Raw genomic sequence first — 16,111 nt, 5'->3', positions numbered from 1 at the left:
CCCCACCCCCCTCCAAAACGAGAACAAGCGCCAGATACGCCACTGGACACCACAGGCATACTCAGTGGCGGATCCAGGGGGCCGAAACGGCCGCGGCCCCCCCCCCCCCCCCCTATTGGCGGCGCAAAAAAAAAGGAAAAAAGAGGAAAAAAAGAAGAGAGAAAAAAAAGGAGAAGCATAAGAAAGGAGAAGAAAAAGAAAATAGAAGAAAAGAGACAAGAAAGAAGAGAAAAGAAACACACAGAGAGGGGAAAAGAAAAGCCCCCCCCCCCCCCTTTCTCCCTCCCACTCCGGGGTCGGAAGGACAGAACTCGTGTTCCCAAAATCTCCGGTAAAGGAGTACTTTTCACCCAACAAAGTCCGACCCGTAATACACAAAAATCCGGCCCGTACTGACTTTACACACCGGAGATAGAGGGGTGCTTTCAAACAGAGGGAAATACGTACGCGTACCCTAGATAACACTGAGTGGGGGGGGGGGGGGGAGAGTCGGGTGAGAAAGATGGAAAGACAAGGAAATGGCGCTTAGTGACAGTAACTTTCGAGCCACGGAATCAAAGTTAAAGGTTAAAACAGCCCCTGCGCTGTAAAGTCAATTTTGTAATTAACGGTAGGGGGGCCGCTTCACAACTCTTATTTTGCTCTTCATTTGGCCTCAGCTCATATAAACTCGCTTGAGCTTGTATTTGAGCTCATGTTGGTAGTAATCATGGACACGGGCGGTGATCCTGGGCCCGATAGGAGGACACGTCCGCCGGGAAATTTAGAAATATAGCTAGAAAGATATATAGCGGAAAGAACTTACAAATTGGGCTTAGGGATTTCCTAGAGTGCATAATGTCAGCATTCAACATTGCAAAATCTCACTTGGTCGCTACGCCCCCTCACCCAATAACACAAAACTATGATATGACACTCGGCCCACGCTCCCGGCCGTGATTTATCCATGGTTGTTGCAATAATTTTTGTTCTTCACTATTTCTACTAACATTATTGTGTGCTATCACAATCATAATTGTTTCATTTTCCCTTTAAAGCAGGCGCGTAGCCAGAGTCGAGAATGGAACAACGAATCGTCTTCTTTCTCTAATAATTTCATTAAGCTATGAAAGGTCAAAGCTTACGCGCTTTGCGCAAGAGGGGGGGGGGTGGGAACTGAATTCAGACAAGGATTAATAATCGAGAATGGTACGACAAATCCTCTTCTTTCTCTAATAATTTAATGAAACATCAAAGCTTCCACGTTGTTGACTTGGACTGGGGTAGATGACAATATTGTCTAACCCTGTCCAAGTCATGTAAATTAAGGCTTGTGTGGCAGAAAGACATTATTATCTACCCCTGTCCAAGTCATGAAAATTAAGGCTTGTGTGGCAGAAAGACATTATTGTCTACCCCTGTCCAAGTCAAGAAAATTAAGGCTTGTGTGGCATAATAAAAAAACATTACATGTATTATATACCTGTACCACTGTCCAAGTCAAGAAAATTAGGGCTTGTGTGGCAGAAAGACATTATTGTCTACCCCAGTCCAAGTCAAGAAAATTAAGGCTTGTGTTGCTAGAAAGATATTGTTATCTACCCCAGTCCAAGTCAAGAAAATTAAGGCTTGTGTGACAGAAAGACATTATTATCTACCCCTGTCCAAGTCAAGAAAATTAAGGCTTGTGTGGCAGAAAGACATTATTGTCTACCCCTGTCCAAGTCAAGAAAATTAGGGCTTGTGTGCCATAAAAAAAACATTACATGTATTATATACCTCTGTCCAAGTCAAGAAAATTAAGGCTTGTGTGGCAGTAAGACATTATTATCTACTCCAGTCCAAGTCAAAAAAATTAAGGCTTGTGTTGCTAGAAAGATATTGTCATCTACCCCAGTCCAAGTCAAGAAAATTAAGGCTTGTGTGGCAGAAAGACATTATTATCTACTCCTGTCCAAGTCAAGAAAATTAAGGCTTGTGTGGCATAAAAAAACATTACATGTATTATATACTTCTGTCCAAGTCAAGAAAATTAAGGCTTGTGTGTCAGAAAGATATTGTCATCTACCCCAGTCCAAGTCAAGAAAATTAAGGCTTGTTTGGCAGAAAAACATTATTGTCTACCCCAGTCCAAGTCCAGAAAATTAAGGCTTGTGTGGCATAAAAACATTACATGTATTATATACCTGTACCACTGTCCAATTCAAGAAAATTAGGGCTTGTGTGGCAGAAAGGCATTATTATCTACCCCAGTCAAAGTCAAGAAAATAATGGGCTTGTGTGGCAGGAAGACATTACATGTATTATATACCTCTGTCCAAGTCATGAAAATTAAGGCTTGTGTGGCAGTAAGACATTATTATCTACTCCAGTCCAAGTCAAGAAAATTAAGGCCTGTGTTGCTAGAAAGATATTGTCATCTACCCCAGTCCAAGTCAAGAAAATTAAGGCTTGTGTGGCAGAAAGACATTATTATCTACCCCTGTCCAAGTCAAGAAAATTAAGGCTTGTGTGGCATAAAAACATTACATGTATTATATACCTGAACCACTGTCCAAGTCCAGAAAATTAGGGCTTGTGTGGCAGAAAGGCATTATTATCTACCCCAGTCCAAGTCAAGAAAATAATGGGCTTGTGTGGCAGAAAGACATTACATGTATTATATACCTCTGTCCAAGTCATGAAAATTAAGGCTTGTGTGGCAGAAAGACATTATTATCTACTCCAGTCCAAGTCAAGAAAATTAAGGCTTGTGTGTCAGAAAGACATTATTATCTTCCCCTGTCCAAGTCAAGAAAATTAGGGCATGTGTGGCAGAAAGACATTACATGTATTATACCTCTGTCCAAGTCATGAAAATTAAGGCTTGTGTGGCAGAACGACATTATTGTCTACCCCTGTCCAAGTCAAGAAAATTAAGGCTTGTGTGGCAGAAACACATTATTGTCTACCCCTGTCCAAGTCAAGAAAATTAGGGCTTGTGTGGCTAAAACACATTATTATCTACCCCAGTCCAAGTCATGAAAATTAAGGCTTGTGTGGCAGAAAGACATTATTGTCTACCCCTGTCCAAGTCAAGAAAATAGAGGCTTGTGTGGCAGAAAGACATTATTATCTACCCCAGTCCAAGTCAAGAAAATTAAGGATTGTGTGTCAGAAAGACATTATTATCTTCCCCTGTCCAAGTCAAGAAAATTAGGGCTTGTGTGGCAGAAAGACATTACATGTATTATATACCTCTGTCCAAGTCATGAAAATTAAGGCTAGTGTGGCAGAACGACATTATTGTCTACCCCTGTCCAATTCAAGAAAATTAAGGCTTGTGTGGCATAAAAAAACATTACATGTATTATATACACTGCACACACAAAACCATCCACCCATGACACATACATACACAGAGCCATACACTGCCTACTACTTTGCTTACAAATACTACACACTAACAAGTCACACACACACACACACACAAGTACTGTAGATGCGCATAGTACCTAGCTACCTGGATGTCAACTGTAGATGGCACTGTTCCGTTTGGCTACTTGGACACAACCCCTCTCTAAAATTTGGACATTTATTTTGGGCCTTTTTTGGGGAAAATTTTTTCTTGTGTGACTAAATCTTAGTTGATTAAAAATGACATGTCAGACATCTTAGACACTGAATATGATAGTTTTCTTGTGTGGCTAGACACACAAGTCTAAAGTGACACACAAGGATATCTCATACGTAAAACTAAACACACAAGCATACCATCGCAAACTCGGACGTACGTACGGACGGACGTACGGACGGACGGACAACCCGAAAACATAATGCCTCCGGCTACTTCGTAACGGAGGCATAAAAACTATTACTTATTTATGCATTGACAAGTCTATGAATATCTTGAAAACATGACCCTTTTTCCATTAGAAATAATGCCTCCGGCTACTTCGTAACGGAGGCATAAAAAGATTTGGGACATTTTTCAGACGCTGAAATGTTTTACATTTCAGAAAATTGTGAAATTTCCAACTAACATCCGTACAAAAAGTCAATATGAAGTTTTAATGATAATAATAACATTAGTGTCTTATGAAGAACTATACCATTAACTGACCAAAGCGCTTGCAGTATTATTATCATTTTTACCCTGGTCACTGGATTCAGTTACTATTCTGCACATTACAGTACACATTCTCCACTCCCTGTGGAGCATTCCAGCTAGTCACCTTTACGGGCACGCACATGCTAATCCAACCACAATGACGTTCGCATCCTACCCGGTAGCCATTTAACACCTGGGTGGAGAGGAGTATTGTAGATAAAATACCTTGCTAGAGGACATACAAGTAAGTGCGGTGCCCGGGCTCGAACCCATGACCTTCGCTTTCCAGTCAAGTGACTATACCACTGGACTACGACACCTCTACGTATGTACTACCAGGTTAATGGTGTGCGACAGACATGTGCACTACATGTACCCAGGAACCCAGAGTGTAATAATGTACACAGAAATTTAAAACTACTCTACATACATGTACATGTAAACGTATGTGTACGTGTCCATTCCTTGTACCATACCTGAAAACGTCCTTGGTCTTGACTCTGAATTCTCTGGATCGGGTTGAACCGGCTTACCGTCGGGTGCAAGATGTAATGCGATCGGCTGAAAGATCTTTGCATCCTATTAAACGACACGATAAGAAGGATTAAAGGATTTATTGAAGAGCATTGCAATGTAGTATGTAATGAGCTATATATTAAATGAAACTAAATGTTATTATTATAAATCATATTAAAACATAACATTATACTGGTATGTTCAAGGATTGTATAATTCTGCACGATAACGACACGATAAGAGGGATTAAAGGATTTAAGCGCTTTGAAATGTATCATGTAATGAGCTATACATTAAAATAACCATATTATTATTATAAATCATACTAAAATATAACAATAAACTAGTATGTTCAAGGATTGTATAATAATTATAAGGTATGCATTTTGAGTCCTTACTGTCATTTCCAATTAATACCAATGAGATCAACACCAGACTGATGGTACACCAAATGAAAAATTGCCTTACACTCCATGGCCAAAAAAAGGTTAGCCTGGGCCCTGTTTCATGAAAACTTGTTATCAATAACAAATGATTAATTCCTATGACAAATTTGCTCTCAGCCAATCAGATGCCACGATTTCAGTAGCTTATAACAGTTATTGTAACTGGTTATTGATGACAAGTTTTATGCAACTGGGCCCTGGAATGGGTTTGGTTTTGATTTATTGGTGTGAATTAAAGGTATGAGAGGAAGCAGTTTTATTTTATTCTAATTCACCTGAAAAGAGACCCAGTCACTTACCCTTTACATTTTCTACAAATGATGTCTATTAAAGCAGTGGTTGATATACAGTCAAACCTGTCTATAGGGACCGCCCAAGGGAAACACAAAAAGCGGTCTTTGTAGACGGGTTCCTTTAGTAGATGTTTCAATGAGAAACCGTTTTCAAGGCAAACAAAAAAATGTGTTTTTTGCAGACAGGTGGTCACTATTAAAAGCAGGTTTGACTGTATATCTCTCTCTCTCTCTCTTTATATATTTATATTTGTATACATCAAATATAGAAGTGAAAGAGCATACATCAGGCAATTTCCTGACAAAGGGCATGGAAACAAGTTTTCAATTGTGTCCCTTGCAATTACATGTACATATAAACTTCTTTAATACTAAAGAGCATTTTTGTTTATAATTGCCTCACACATACAGGTAGGGAACTAGGACATTATCCACCTGTGAATGAACTAAGAACAAGGAATTAGAAGTAGTAAAATGGATGACCTACATGTAGATTTACCTATGGGGGGGGGGGCAAGATTTCACTTTTGTTGAACTGTACCAAAGATAATTATAATATTAATACAGTGTAATAACATATATTTGTAAGGTGCTGAATCCAACTGAAAGTAATATTGAATATGAAAGTAGTATTGTGCTGTAGAGCACAGCCATGGACACAATGAAATAAAAGCAAAAGAAGCTTGGGAATTGGCATGATGCGATAGCCAATGAAGAGGTTTTTAGTAGAGCAGGCTTACAGAACTACAGAATGATTCAAAGCTTTTCGTACAGAGATGTGACATGTGTAATGTACATGAATGTTAAATAATATTCGGTGCATGAAGCCAAAGTATCTCAATTTCTTAAGAATATTCACTAAAAACATGGTCATCGTTGTGTGGGAGATTCTTTCATTTTTTCTTTCCTTTTTTCTTTTTCCTTCCCTTTTTTTTTTTTTTTTTTACTTCTTTGATTGATGTTATTTTTAATTGAAATGTACACAAACCTGTTTTTGTTCCCCCAAAGTCAACTACGTAGCTTCTGATCACCATTCTAACAGGGTCTAAACCGTAATGCACTGATAATGGCTTTTATACACCTGTACATGTACATTGTACTATACATTGTATTTCTGTTATATCTAAATCAGCTCACTGAAATCTAGCTGCCCTCAATCGTTTTAGTAGTTGCAGATATTGTCTAAACTGTATTCAGTTGTACAGCGCCCTCTTCAGGTTAATATTTTGTTCAATGTTCAGTTGTGTACATGTCCCCTCTCTCTCTTTCTGTCTCTCACCCTCTCTCTCTCTCTCTCTGTTTTTTGTAATATTTTTGTTATAGCTATATACATGTACATAATGCAACATTAATTGAATTCTTATTCTGTTTATCTTATACAAGACTTTGTAATTTATTTAATCAGAAAATTATTGAATTACTCTCATCCAATAATCAGAGTATAGTCTTACAGAATTTTGTAAACATGCCTCTTTAACTATTTTATTTCCTTATAGAGCTTTAATAATCTTATTACGCTTAGAAAAACACAGGTATTAGCGCTTAGTTGAAATCTTTGAAAAGAAGCGACATTCACACACATATCGTTATGCCTCTTCCACAACAGCCAGTAGCATAATTTGGAAGGGGAGGGGGCAGGGGTTTTGTGCAGTGATTTTGGTTAGGATATTATGCTTATTTGTTTCTTTTTTTTTAATTGAGCTAAGAAAAGGAAAGGTGAAAGCAAAATGGAAACACATATATAAAAATTAATGGTGTAGGACTATCACTTCTGGCTATTTTTTTAGTCCTGACAATTTAACCTCTGACATATTGAACTTCCACATTTTGACCTTCCACATTTTGACCTTCCATATTTTGAACTTCCACATTTTGACCTTCTATATTTTGACCTTCCATATTTTGAACTTCCACATTTTGACCTTCCATATTTTGACCTTCCACATTTTGAACCTCTACATTTTGACCTTCAACATTTTTTATTTCTGGCATTTTTACCTAGCATGATTACCTCTGACATTTTTACCTCTGTAATTTTTACCGTTGATATTTTGACTTCTGGCATTTTTTCCAGACATTTTTTACCTCTGACATTTTTACACCAAACCCATGTACAGATGGATCTTGTGGATACAAGAGTAAAGAAAAATGTGACTTTATTATGGTATTAATATCATGTAACATTCTGGGTTAGATTGGGAAGGGCCTAAGTGACAATGGAAGAAGCAATATATAAATTTGTTAGATGACAGGGTAAAGGGTACTTTAAATTAGGGTATTATAAAAAATAAAAAAAATTAATTATAGACAATCTCACTGGTCACATGACACCACGCGTCCATGCATTATACAATCCTACCACGCCTACCTTCCCCAAAATTCTCATCAAAAAGTGATCTTAACCCACCGCTAAAAGTGATAATGCTGGGCTGAGATGCATGTACATGTATGCGTATCTCTGGCACAAACAGAATTAAATCGTAATGAATTGCATACATGTACAGTAGTTTTAAATAGCAAGGACATTGATGAGCACACTGAAACATGCAATGCACGGTTTGGCTGCGATATGTACTGTGATGTCATTTCAAAGCGAATGGCGCCCCCATAACTGTGCGATTTTGTTATTCTTGGATGTTTTGAAGCTTCAGCATTATTGACATATGCACTGCACATGGTCAAGTCACATACATGTATATGTAGAGCTGGATATGGAAATTGACAAGGCTTGTTCAGTTTCCCATTGTCACTAATAAGTAACTGCACTCGCAAACATGAATTATTTTATCATATCACGTGACATTCTTGGTTAGAGCGAATGGTGAGGATTACGTGACAATGGAAGTAGCAATATGTAAATGGGTCAGGTGACAGAGAGGGACTTGGGGAATAGTATCATGTGACATTGTGGGTCGAAGGGTAAGGGTCATGTAACAATGGAAGTGACAACAGGTGACATGGTAAGGGTCATGTGACTATGGGAGTTATCGGTCTCTTACTGGATCAGGTGACAGGGTCACGTCAGATTTTACTACCAAGTGCTCTCTGGGTTACAGGAAATGGTTTATTATTAAAGAGGGTTATTTGACTATAGAAGTAACAATACGTTTTTTACTAAGTCAGGTGATAAGGCAAGGGTCATATGACTGAAGAAGTAAATCTTGTGTCTTTCTATGACTATGGTATTATGATATTCTGGGTCAGACAGAATGGTAAAGTTATGTGACAATGGAGGTAATATGCAATTTATTTATTGGGTCAGGTGACAAAGTGAGAGTCATGTGACTAAGGGGGTAATATGCGACTGACTGGGTCAGGTGACAAAGGGAGGGTCATGTGACTATGGGAGGAATATGCAACTTGCTGGGTCAGATGACAAAGGGAGGGTCATGTGACTTTGGAATATGCAACTTCCTGGGTCAGGTGACAATGTGAGGGTCATGTGACTATGGGATTTACGTCACATGATTTGCCTTGTTAGGTAATATTATCAGGGTCATATGACTGTGAGAATTATATGCAATTTACTGGGTCAGGTGACAAAGTGAGGGTCATGTGACTATGGGAGTAATACGCAACTTACTGGGTCAGGTGACAACGGGAGGGTCATGTAACTATGAAAGTAATATGCGACTTTAATACTGGGTCAGGTGACAAAATGAGGGTCATGGGACTAAGGGAGTAATGGGACTAAGGGAGTAATATGCAAATATACTGTGTCAGGTGACAAAGTGAGGGTCATGTTATGATATGCTTTGTTAGGTGATATTATCAGGGTCATGTGACTATGCAATTTACTGGGTCAGGTGACAAAGTAAGGGTCATGTGACTATGGGAGTAATATGCGACTTACTGGGTCAGGTGAGATGGAGGCAAAATCAAAGCTGACCGGAGGCTGGGAAGAGGGGGACGGCGGCCCAGGGAAAGGCGAGTCCACGAAAGTCGCCCAATTCTGGAAAATTAATTACATACAAAAAAAGGGCAAGAGTTTGAAAAACTCTTCAAGGGTCGAGTTCTATAGGATTTATCATAATGGGATTTTAAAAAGAAATTGAGAGAATACATTATAGCGAGTTAAACTACAAGTGTTCAGCAACCATAGAAAAAGAAATCTAGCGACATGCTGTTTATTTCAAACTTTTTTTTTATCCATCTACTTTTTTCTGATATCTTGTGTCTGAACCTACGCATGCACTGTACAACATTCAACATTCAACTCCTCAGCTAAATCTCCGTGCAATAAATGTCTTTCAAGGACTAGCGCATGCCTGCACATTTTCAAGTTTACCAGCCTCGTTTCCATGCAATAAATATAAATATTGCCAGAGAATATCAAAAACTGTGAAACAGTTTGATAACTTAAGAATAAAACTATAAACATATCTTTTTAGAAACAATTTCCAATGTTAACTGATGACTTCAGGAAGTATGCTGAGTTTATTTTTCTCTTCACACTATTCTTTCTCTCTACTACAGCACATAAGGATATTTTTTTTTATTAAGTCCCAGTCGTCACGATTTTTCTTCAATTCATACCGGGGCCCGAGGATGACTCAGCCCTATTTTCAAAAGAGGCTATGTATTATAAGTATGAAATATTATTATCATTATATAGATGCTTCTTTTCTGTGACATTGGTGTGCAAAAAAAAAATTGCAAAAAAAAGGTTCCCATGTCTGCTCACTCATTCACCTTTACACACAGTGCAGGATTTTTTAAATGAGAAAGATGTCATTTTGAGGCTTGTGAATAAAGTTACTTAAATTAGACTTTTCTTATTAGTTTTTATATGTATTTTGGATGAATACAAACCCTAACACTAACCCTATACCTAACTTAAAATCCAATTGCAACCCTAACCCTATAATCTCAAGGAAATAAAGCCTGGAGCAATTGTTGCAAGCTCAAATATCGGGTCACCTCCTGATCAAATTTGACACAATGTGTGCACCATCTCCACTCTGTCTGAGTAGCATTTACTGACCATGTACCATACACATGCATGCATGCATCCAGCTCAGTGGAAAATACATGTACATGATAATAATAATAATAATATTGGATATTTTTAAAGCGCACATATTCACCAAGCACGGTGCTCAAGGCGCTCCGATATTACCTCGGCTGGGTTAGGCTACTGATTTTGATGCTCATTTCGGTACCCATGTAACACCTGGGTGGAGAGTGGCAAATGTACATAAATGTCTTGCCAAAGGACATTAGCACTGTGCAGGACTCCAAGTGATCCACATTCATTATTATTATCATCGTTATTATTTTATTGTAATTATAATTTATTGTTGATGTTGTTATCTTTTATTATTTGAGCAATGCTGATCAACGAACCTGCAGAAATGTTGGAACTTGGAAAGCAGTCAATGATTTGAGAGAGGTGGATAGGAGAATGGGGTTTTCAAAATGACCTCCCCATCCCCCATCTGATTAATGTAGATCTTGATCTTGATGGATAGAGTTAAAGTGGGACTGCACTACTTGTACTTAATTGCGCCATCTATATAGCCAACAATGCCTAAGCGTTACCTGTTGGTCCCTCATGGTCCCCTTTTTCTTATGTTAATTGTCTGGTGTCAATAGTATATCTGATTAATTTGATTGATTTGATTTCGATCTATTCCTCTTTAGAATGATATCATATTTGTCATTGATTTTGCAGTAATGGAATGAGCAGTACATCAGAATGAGGGGCAGGGTCAAAAGTGAAGAATTGCTAAATGAACAGGTAAGCACTTGTATTGTTATGCAGTGCACTATTACGGAAGAAGAATGCCCAGCCGAGCAAGAGCAGAGTGTTTTGCAACTTTCCACGTTTGACTTTGCCCCTTATTCTGATGTACATGTAATGCCCATCCCATGACTGAAAAATCTTAAAAAACGGTGTATCATGTTAAAGAGGAATAAACACACTAGTCTTTCTTATTATACTAAACAAAGCTAAACTGAACTGGGTCACAACATGGCATATATTCTTTTGTTTTGTGCTTACTCAACAAAGCAGTAGTCGCCATATTGTGTCCAACTCGAACAGGGTTGGCCAAACTCTGTGTATAGATGGCTTTGATACTGGTTATTGTACAGCGCCGTCTCATGTATAACTCAATACATAATTCCCCCTGAGCAGAGAGAGGACTCGCTGCGAGGACCACCAGCGCAAATGGGGAAGCAGCAAATTTCGGGACCAAACTGCTACAGCTGACCTGAGATGGCCTAGAGGGGATAGTGCTTCTAGTACAGTATGGCTAATCATTCATCAAACATCTCATGCACTCTGCATGCTCCAACAAGCCTGTCTACACCACAAACCAAGGAGTAATGCTAAGGTCACAAACGTTCGTACGAACGATAATTTTGTACAAATCTCCGTTTTTCCATTGTCTTCCCGAATTTGCATTGTCTGAAAATCGTTCGTAAGGCGTTCGTAGCAGTTCGTAATGGCATTTGTGACCGAGGCTTTAGACATACTAGGCTTTAGACATACTTTAAACACTATACACACAACCCCAATATATAAAATTATATAAAATGGGAAAGAAAGAAATGGGCAGTGATAGATGGGTGGCCCTTTAAGATCTGGCTTATATGTGACATTTCGCTTTATCTCTCCTAAATTGTAAAACTGTAACAAGTATAACATTTATTTGTTATTTGTTTTCCTTTTTTCTTATACATGTATGTGGTGAAATATACTAAAATATTTGTTGTTCAATTTATTTTAGTCAATATATCATTCATGCCTTGGGGGAAAACACTCAGAGAGCTCACATTCAGGCCAATGGTCTTTCATTAGAGGTGAAAATAATACATTGCAAGTAAAGCAGTATAGTAGGAATGTCCCTGAAAAGGACTACTCTTCAAATACTCTAATATTCCAAATGTGAAAAGTGATCTAGCTGACAACGTTTGGACCCAACTTTATTGCAACTTGTGTGAGGGCAGTCCCACATACCTATTTCTGTGCGCAGTGCATGTGCTTTTGGGCTAATATTGATTCAATTTCTTTTTATGCTGATCATTCCCAAACCTCATAGTATACGTCTCTTCCTACACCTGTATGTACAGTAATATAGAATTAACCTTTCCCACTTCACTTGTTTCAAGATGTTTCCTTTTACAATTGAATTGCTCGACCAGGGGGGCGTTTCACAAAAACTTGTCATCAGTGACAAATGACAAGTTGTGTTATAAGCTACTGAAATCCTTGCTTCTGATCGGATATCAGCAGATTTGTCACTGATCTTTGTTATTTGTCATTGAAAAAAGGCTTTGTGAAACGCCCCCTTGTACTCAACTTTATCTTTACAGTCGATGTAAAGGCCCAATTTTTTTTGCATATTTCAAAATCTATTCTAAATATCTTGGTACTTACATCATCGGCATTCTTCATCTCTGACCCCGACGAGGGCGGGGTCACGCTGCGACCCGTGTGGGCGTGGGGCTGGATCGGATGGATGGTTGTCGTGGTGATGGGCTGGGCATGGGAGCCTGGAATAGGAACGGGCGTGGTGCTTTTGACCGGGACTGGACCTATGCAGACAAAAAAATTACAACGGCAGTGTCAGAAACAATTTGTTTTTCTTCACAGGAACTCTTTCTTTTCTCCTTCCAAATGACTTTTTTGAATTCGACATGTATGTTACCCTCTCAGTCCGCATAACTTCTGTTACATACGCATTATGTAGTGATTATATACAAGCAAATGGATTTTTGATGCACTAAATATGATTAGTATTTTATGGTAGTTCCTCATCCTTTCATAATATAGATTTGCATGTAATATCTGTATATGTTTTTGTACATGTATGTGTTATTGTTTAATTAAAAAAACTATTGTATTTTTATATTGTAATTTTAAGCAGGGGATGATCCCCGATAAACCTCTGTGGTTTTTGATCACCCCCTCTGCAGGTTCATCTTTTGTCGTAATGCTTTTATATTTTATTGTAATTTACACTGTCTTTTATAAATCTGTGGAAATAAATGAAATGAAATAAATAAATCATACAGGATTGAATGCTAAGTCGAAAGGCTCGTTCAGATAAACTGCAAGCAACAAAGTTCCTAGGCCTATTCACTGAGCTCTTTGTTATAAGATACAGAAATTTGAAGCATATTACACTTTGTCATCATTAACAAAATACAATGCAGCAGATTTATTCTGCATATCTGACCAAGGCTTAAGAAGCGTTGGTTTCAAACCTATCAGAATGTGTGAAATAAATTATGTTTTTCAATATACACAAGACTATATCATTGTTATTACTTCCGGAGCCTATGACCTACAAGCGTTGCTTTCTCTTTAGGCTCCATCATATTTCTTCCTTTATACAACTTAGTCTTATGTATTATTCTTTTTGTTTTTATAAACACATCCTAAAATTAGTACAAAATGTAACATGCCAAATGTAATGATGTACTATACAACATGTGAAATATGAAAATAAACTGAAACTGAAACTGAAAATAGAATAAAATAAATGAAAGAGCCTTCAATCATTTAATCAAACTGTACAATATTTGTACTCCCTACATCTGCTCCATTGATAACATCTTGGGACTCAAATTCCTACATGTAGCTTTCACCCTAGACAAATGCATGACTAACCCTGAGGCTAACCTCAAACCCAACTTAAGATCTATCAAACCTTTGATGAAATAAAAGTTTGGAGCAAATTTGGATTACTGACAGTACAACTAAAAACTTACGCACATTATCATCAATATTACATGTTGCTATGTTGGGCAAGCCATTTTGTTTGCCCTACCTAGCAACAACTGAAGTATGCCATTCACATTCTGACTATTGAGGTTCAATTATTCGTCAAGGATGATTGAAATAATGTTCATCGAGGCACAAAAACATTTGCATTAATAATAATAATAATATGCAGCTTTTATATAGCGCTTAATACATCTCGGACGTCTATAAGCGCTTTACAGATATACTATTACCCCGGTCATTGGATTCAGTGCTTGCCTAAAACACTGTGTGCATAATCTCCACTCTCTGGGGAGCATTCCAGCCAGGCGTGACTTGACGTGCAAAAACTGTTTGACCAACAATGACGGTTGCATCCTACTATGTACCCATTTTAACACCTGGGTGGAGAGTAGCAAGTGTAGGTTAATATCTTGCCAAATGATATTAGTGCCGTGTCAGGATTCAAACCCTTGACTATCTCCAGTCAAGCACCTTAAACCACTCGACCACAACACTATAAAAATGGTCTATACGTAATATGTTCAGGTTTTTAATAAATCGAGATTGTTCCCGACACACAGAGGACGACGAGGGCCTACCGTCGCCATTGAGCGTGGGCATCTTAGGGAAGAGGCATTGGGGTAGCTCATCGGGGAGTGGAATGTTGTGTTTTCTGAGGACTACCAGGTGCATGGCTGTACAGAACTCCTCCAGGGAAAGTGTTCCGTCTTTGTTGACGTCAGAGAGTTGCCTGGAGTAACAATGAAATGAAAAGGTGGATTAGGACACATCATCATGATAAAGCTTATAATGAAGAACTTCTCCTCGTAGAAAGTTGCCTGAAATAATAAGGAGTATCCATATGTTAATGTAAACCCCTCTAAAAAGCTTGGGAAACTCAAGTTGGTACATGAGGTGGCACAATCAGTTCCTCTAATTAAGCGAGAAGAAGACATACATAAATATAGTTAAACCCGCTTTAGTGACCACCTGTCTACAAAGACCACATTTTTTGTTTCCCTTGAAAATGTTTCTCATTGAAACATGTACTATCACAAGGAACCTGTACATCAAGATCACCTGCCTATAAAGACCACTTTTCTTGTCTCCCTTGGGTGGTCTTTATAGAGGCCACATTTGTTGTTTCCCTTGAAAATGGTTTCTCATTGAAACATGTACTATCAAAAGGAACCTGTACATCAAGATCGCCTTGCCTATAAAGACCACTTTTCTTGTCTCCTGTGGGTGGTCTTTATAGACAGGTTGCAATGTATAAGCATGGGGAGGGGAGACCCCGCCGAAAAACTAGTGGGAAAAGAAGGGGAGAAGTGACGTGACTTGGTAAAAAATGTTTCTCCAGCCATGTACACCGACACACAAGAGTAGTGTCGCATTGGTTACAGGTCATGGCCAGGAGAGGTTAATATTCCAAAGATCAATTTTCAAGACAAGGTGAGAATGCCATGTCAAGATACTCAACACTCTGGATTCAAATCAAGGAAGAAATGTTTACAATTCAGAAGATAGAAAAAAAAATAGTATAGCAATATCAATCATAATAACTTCACAGCTTAAATAGTGTAAACAGGTCACAACCCTGTAGGAATTTCATTTGTCATGTATTATATATTTGAAAGGTGTTGTAACATCATCGTCTTTGTGTGTTCATTCTTTAAACTGAGTAATAGTTGCAACTTGTCTTTGATAAAACATTGGAAGAAATAAAAATCAGTAAAAAAAAAAAATTTAAATAAAAAAGCTGTGCCAATGCTGTGCTAATTATCATCCAATGTATACTCTACAACAGATGTCATATTTACCAGATTTTGGAGAGTTCTTCCGTTGCAAGCTTAGATTTCTCAAAGAATCCTTTCGCATCTCCACCTAAAAATGAGAAAAGCAAATAGAATGCCATAAGCTATACTGATAAATATAAAAGTTAAACTGATTTTTTTTTGCAGAATCAGAAACTGGTTAGATCGTCATTCTCTGTGCTCGTTAAAACTCAATACCATCACCTTGGTGTTTCAAGAATCTACTGCAGTCATTACCATTTATAAGATGATGAAGC

General features: G+C 38.1%; 1 protein-coding gene across 4 annotated transcripts in view; it reads right to left on the bottom strand.

The window, feature by feature from the left end:
- The window catches only part of LOC592824 (ralBP1-associated Eps domain-containing protein 1), a 64,238-nt gene that overhangs the window by 24,975 nt on the left and 23,152 nt on the right, over positions 1-16,111 (bottom strand). For 3 of the 4 annotated variants that reach the window (XM_030994112.1, XM_030994114.1, XM_030994115.1), the window contains exons 8-12: positions 15,861-15,924; positions 14,640-14,791; positions 12,709-12,866; positions 9,178-9,276; positions 4,546-4,648 (exon numbers count right to left, since the gene is read on the bottom strand). In XM_030994112.1, coding sequence (XP_030849972.1) covers positions 4,546-4,648; positions 9,178-9,276; positions 12,709-12,866; positions 14,640-14,791; positions 15,861-15,924 — 576 coding nt within the window. The remainder of the gene's footprint in view (positions 1-4,545; positions 4,649-9,177; positions 9,277-12,708; positions 12,867-14,639; positions 14,792-15,860; positions 15,925-16,111) is intronic. The other variant, XM_030994113.1, reaches the window with a different exon arrangement.

The sequence above is a fragment of the Strongylocentrotus purpuratus genome, unplaced genomic scaffold (assembly GCF_000002235.5).
Source record: "Strongylocentrotus purpuratus isolate Spur 01 unplaced genomic scaffold, Spur_5.0 spur5_scaffold_21, whole genome shotgun sequence".
Taxonomy (NCBI): Eukaryota; Metazoa; Echinodermata; class Echinoidea; order Camarodonta; family Strongylocentrotidae; genus Strongylocentrotus; species Strongylocentrotus purpuratus.
This window is presented reverse-complemented; position numbering and strand designations above follow the sequence as displayed.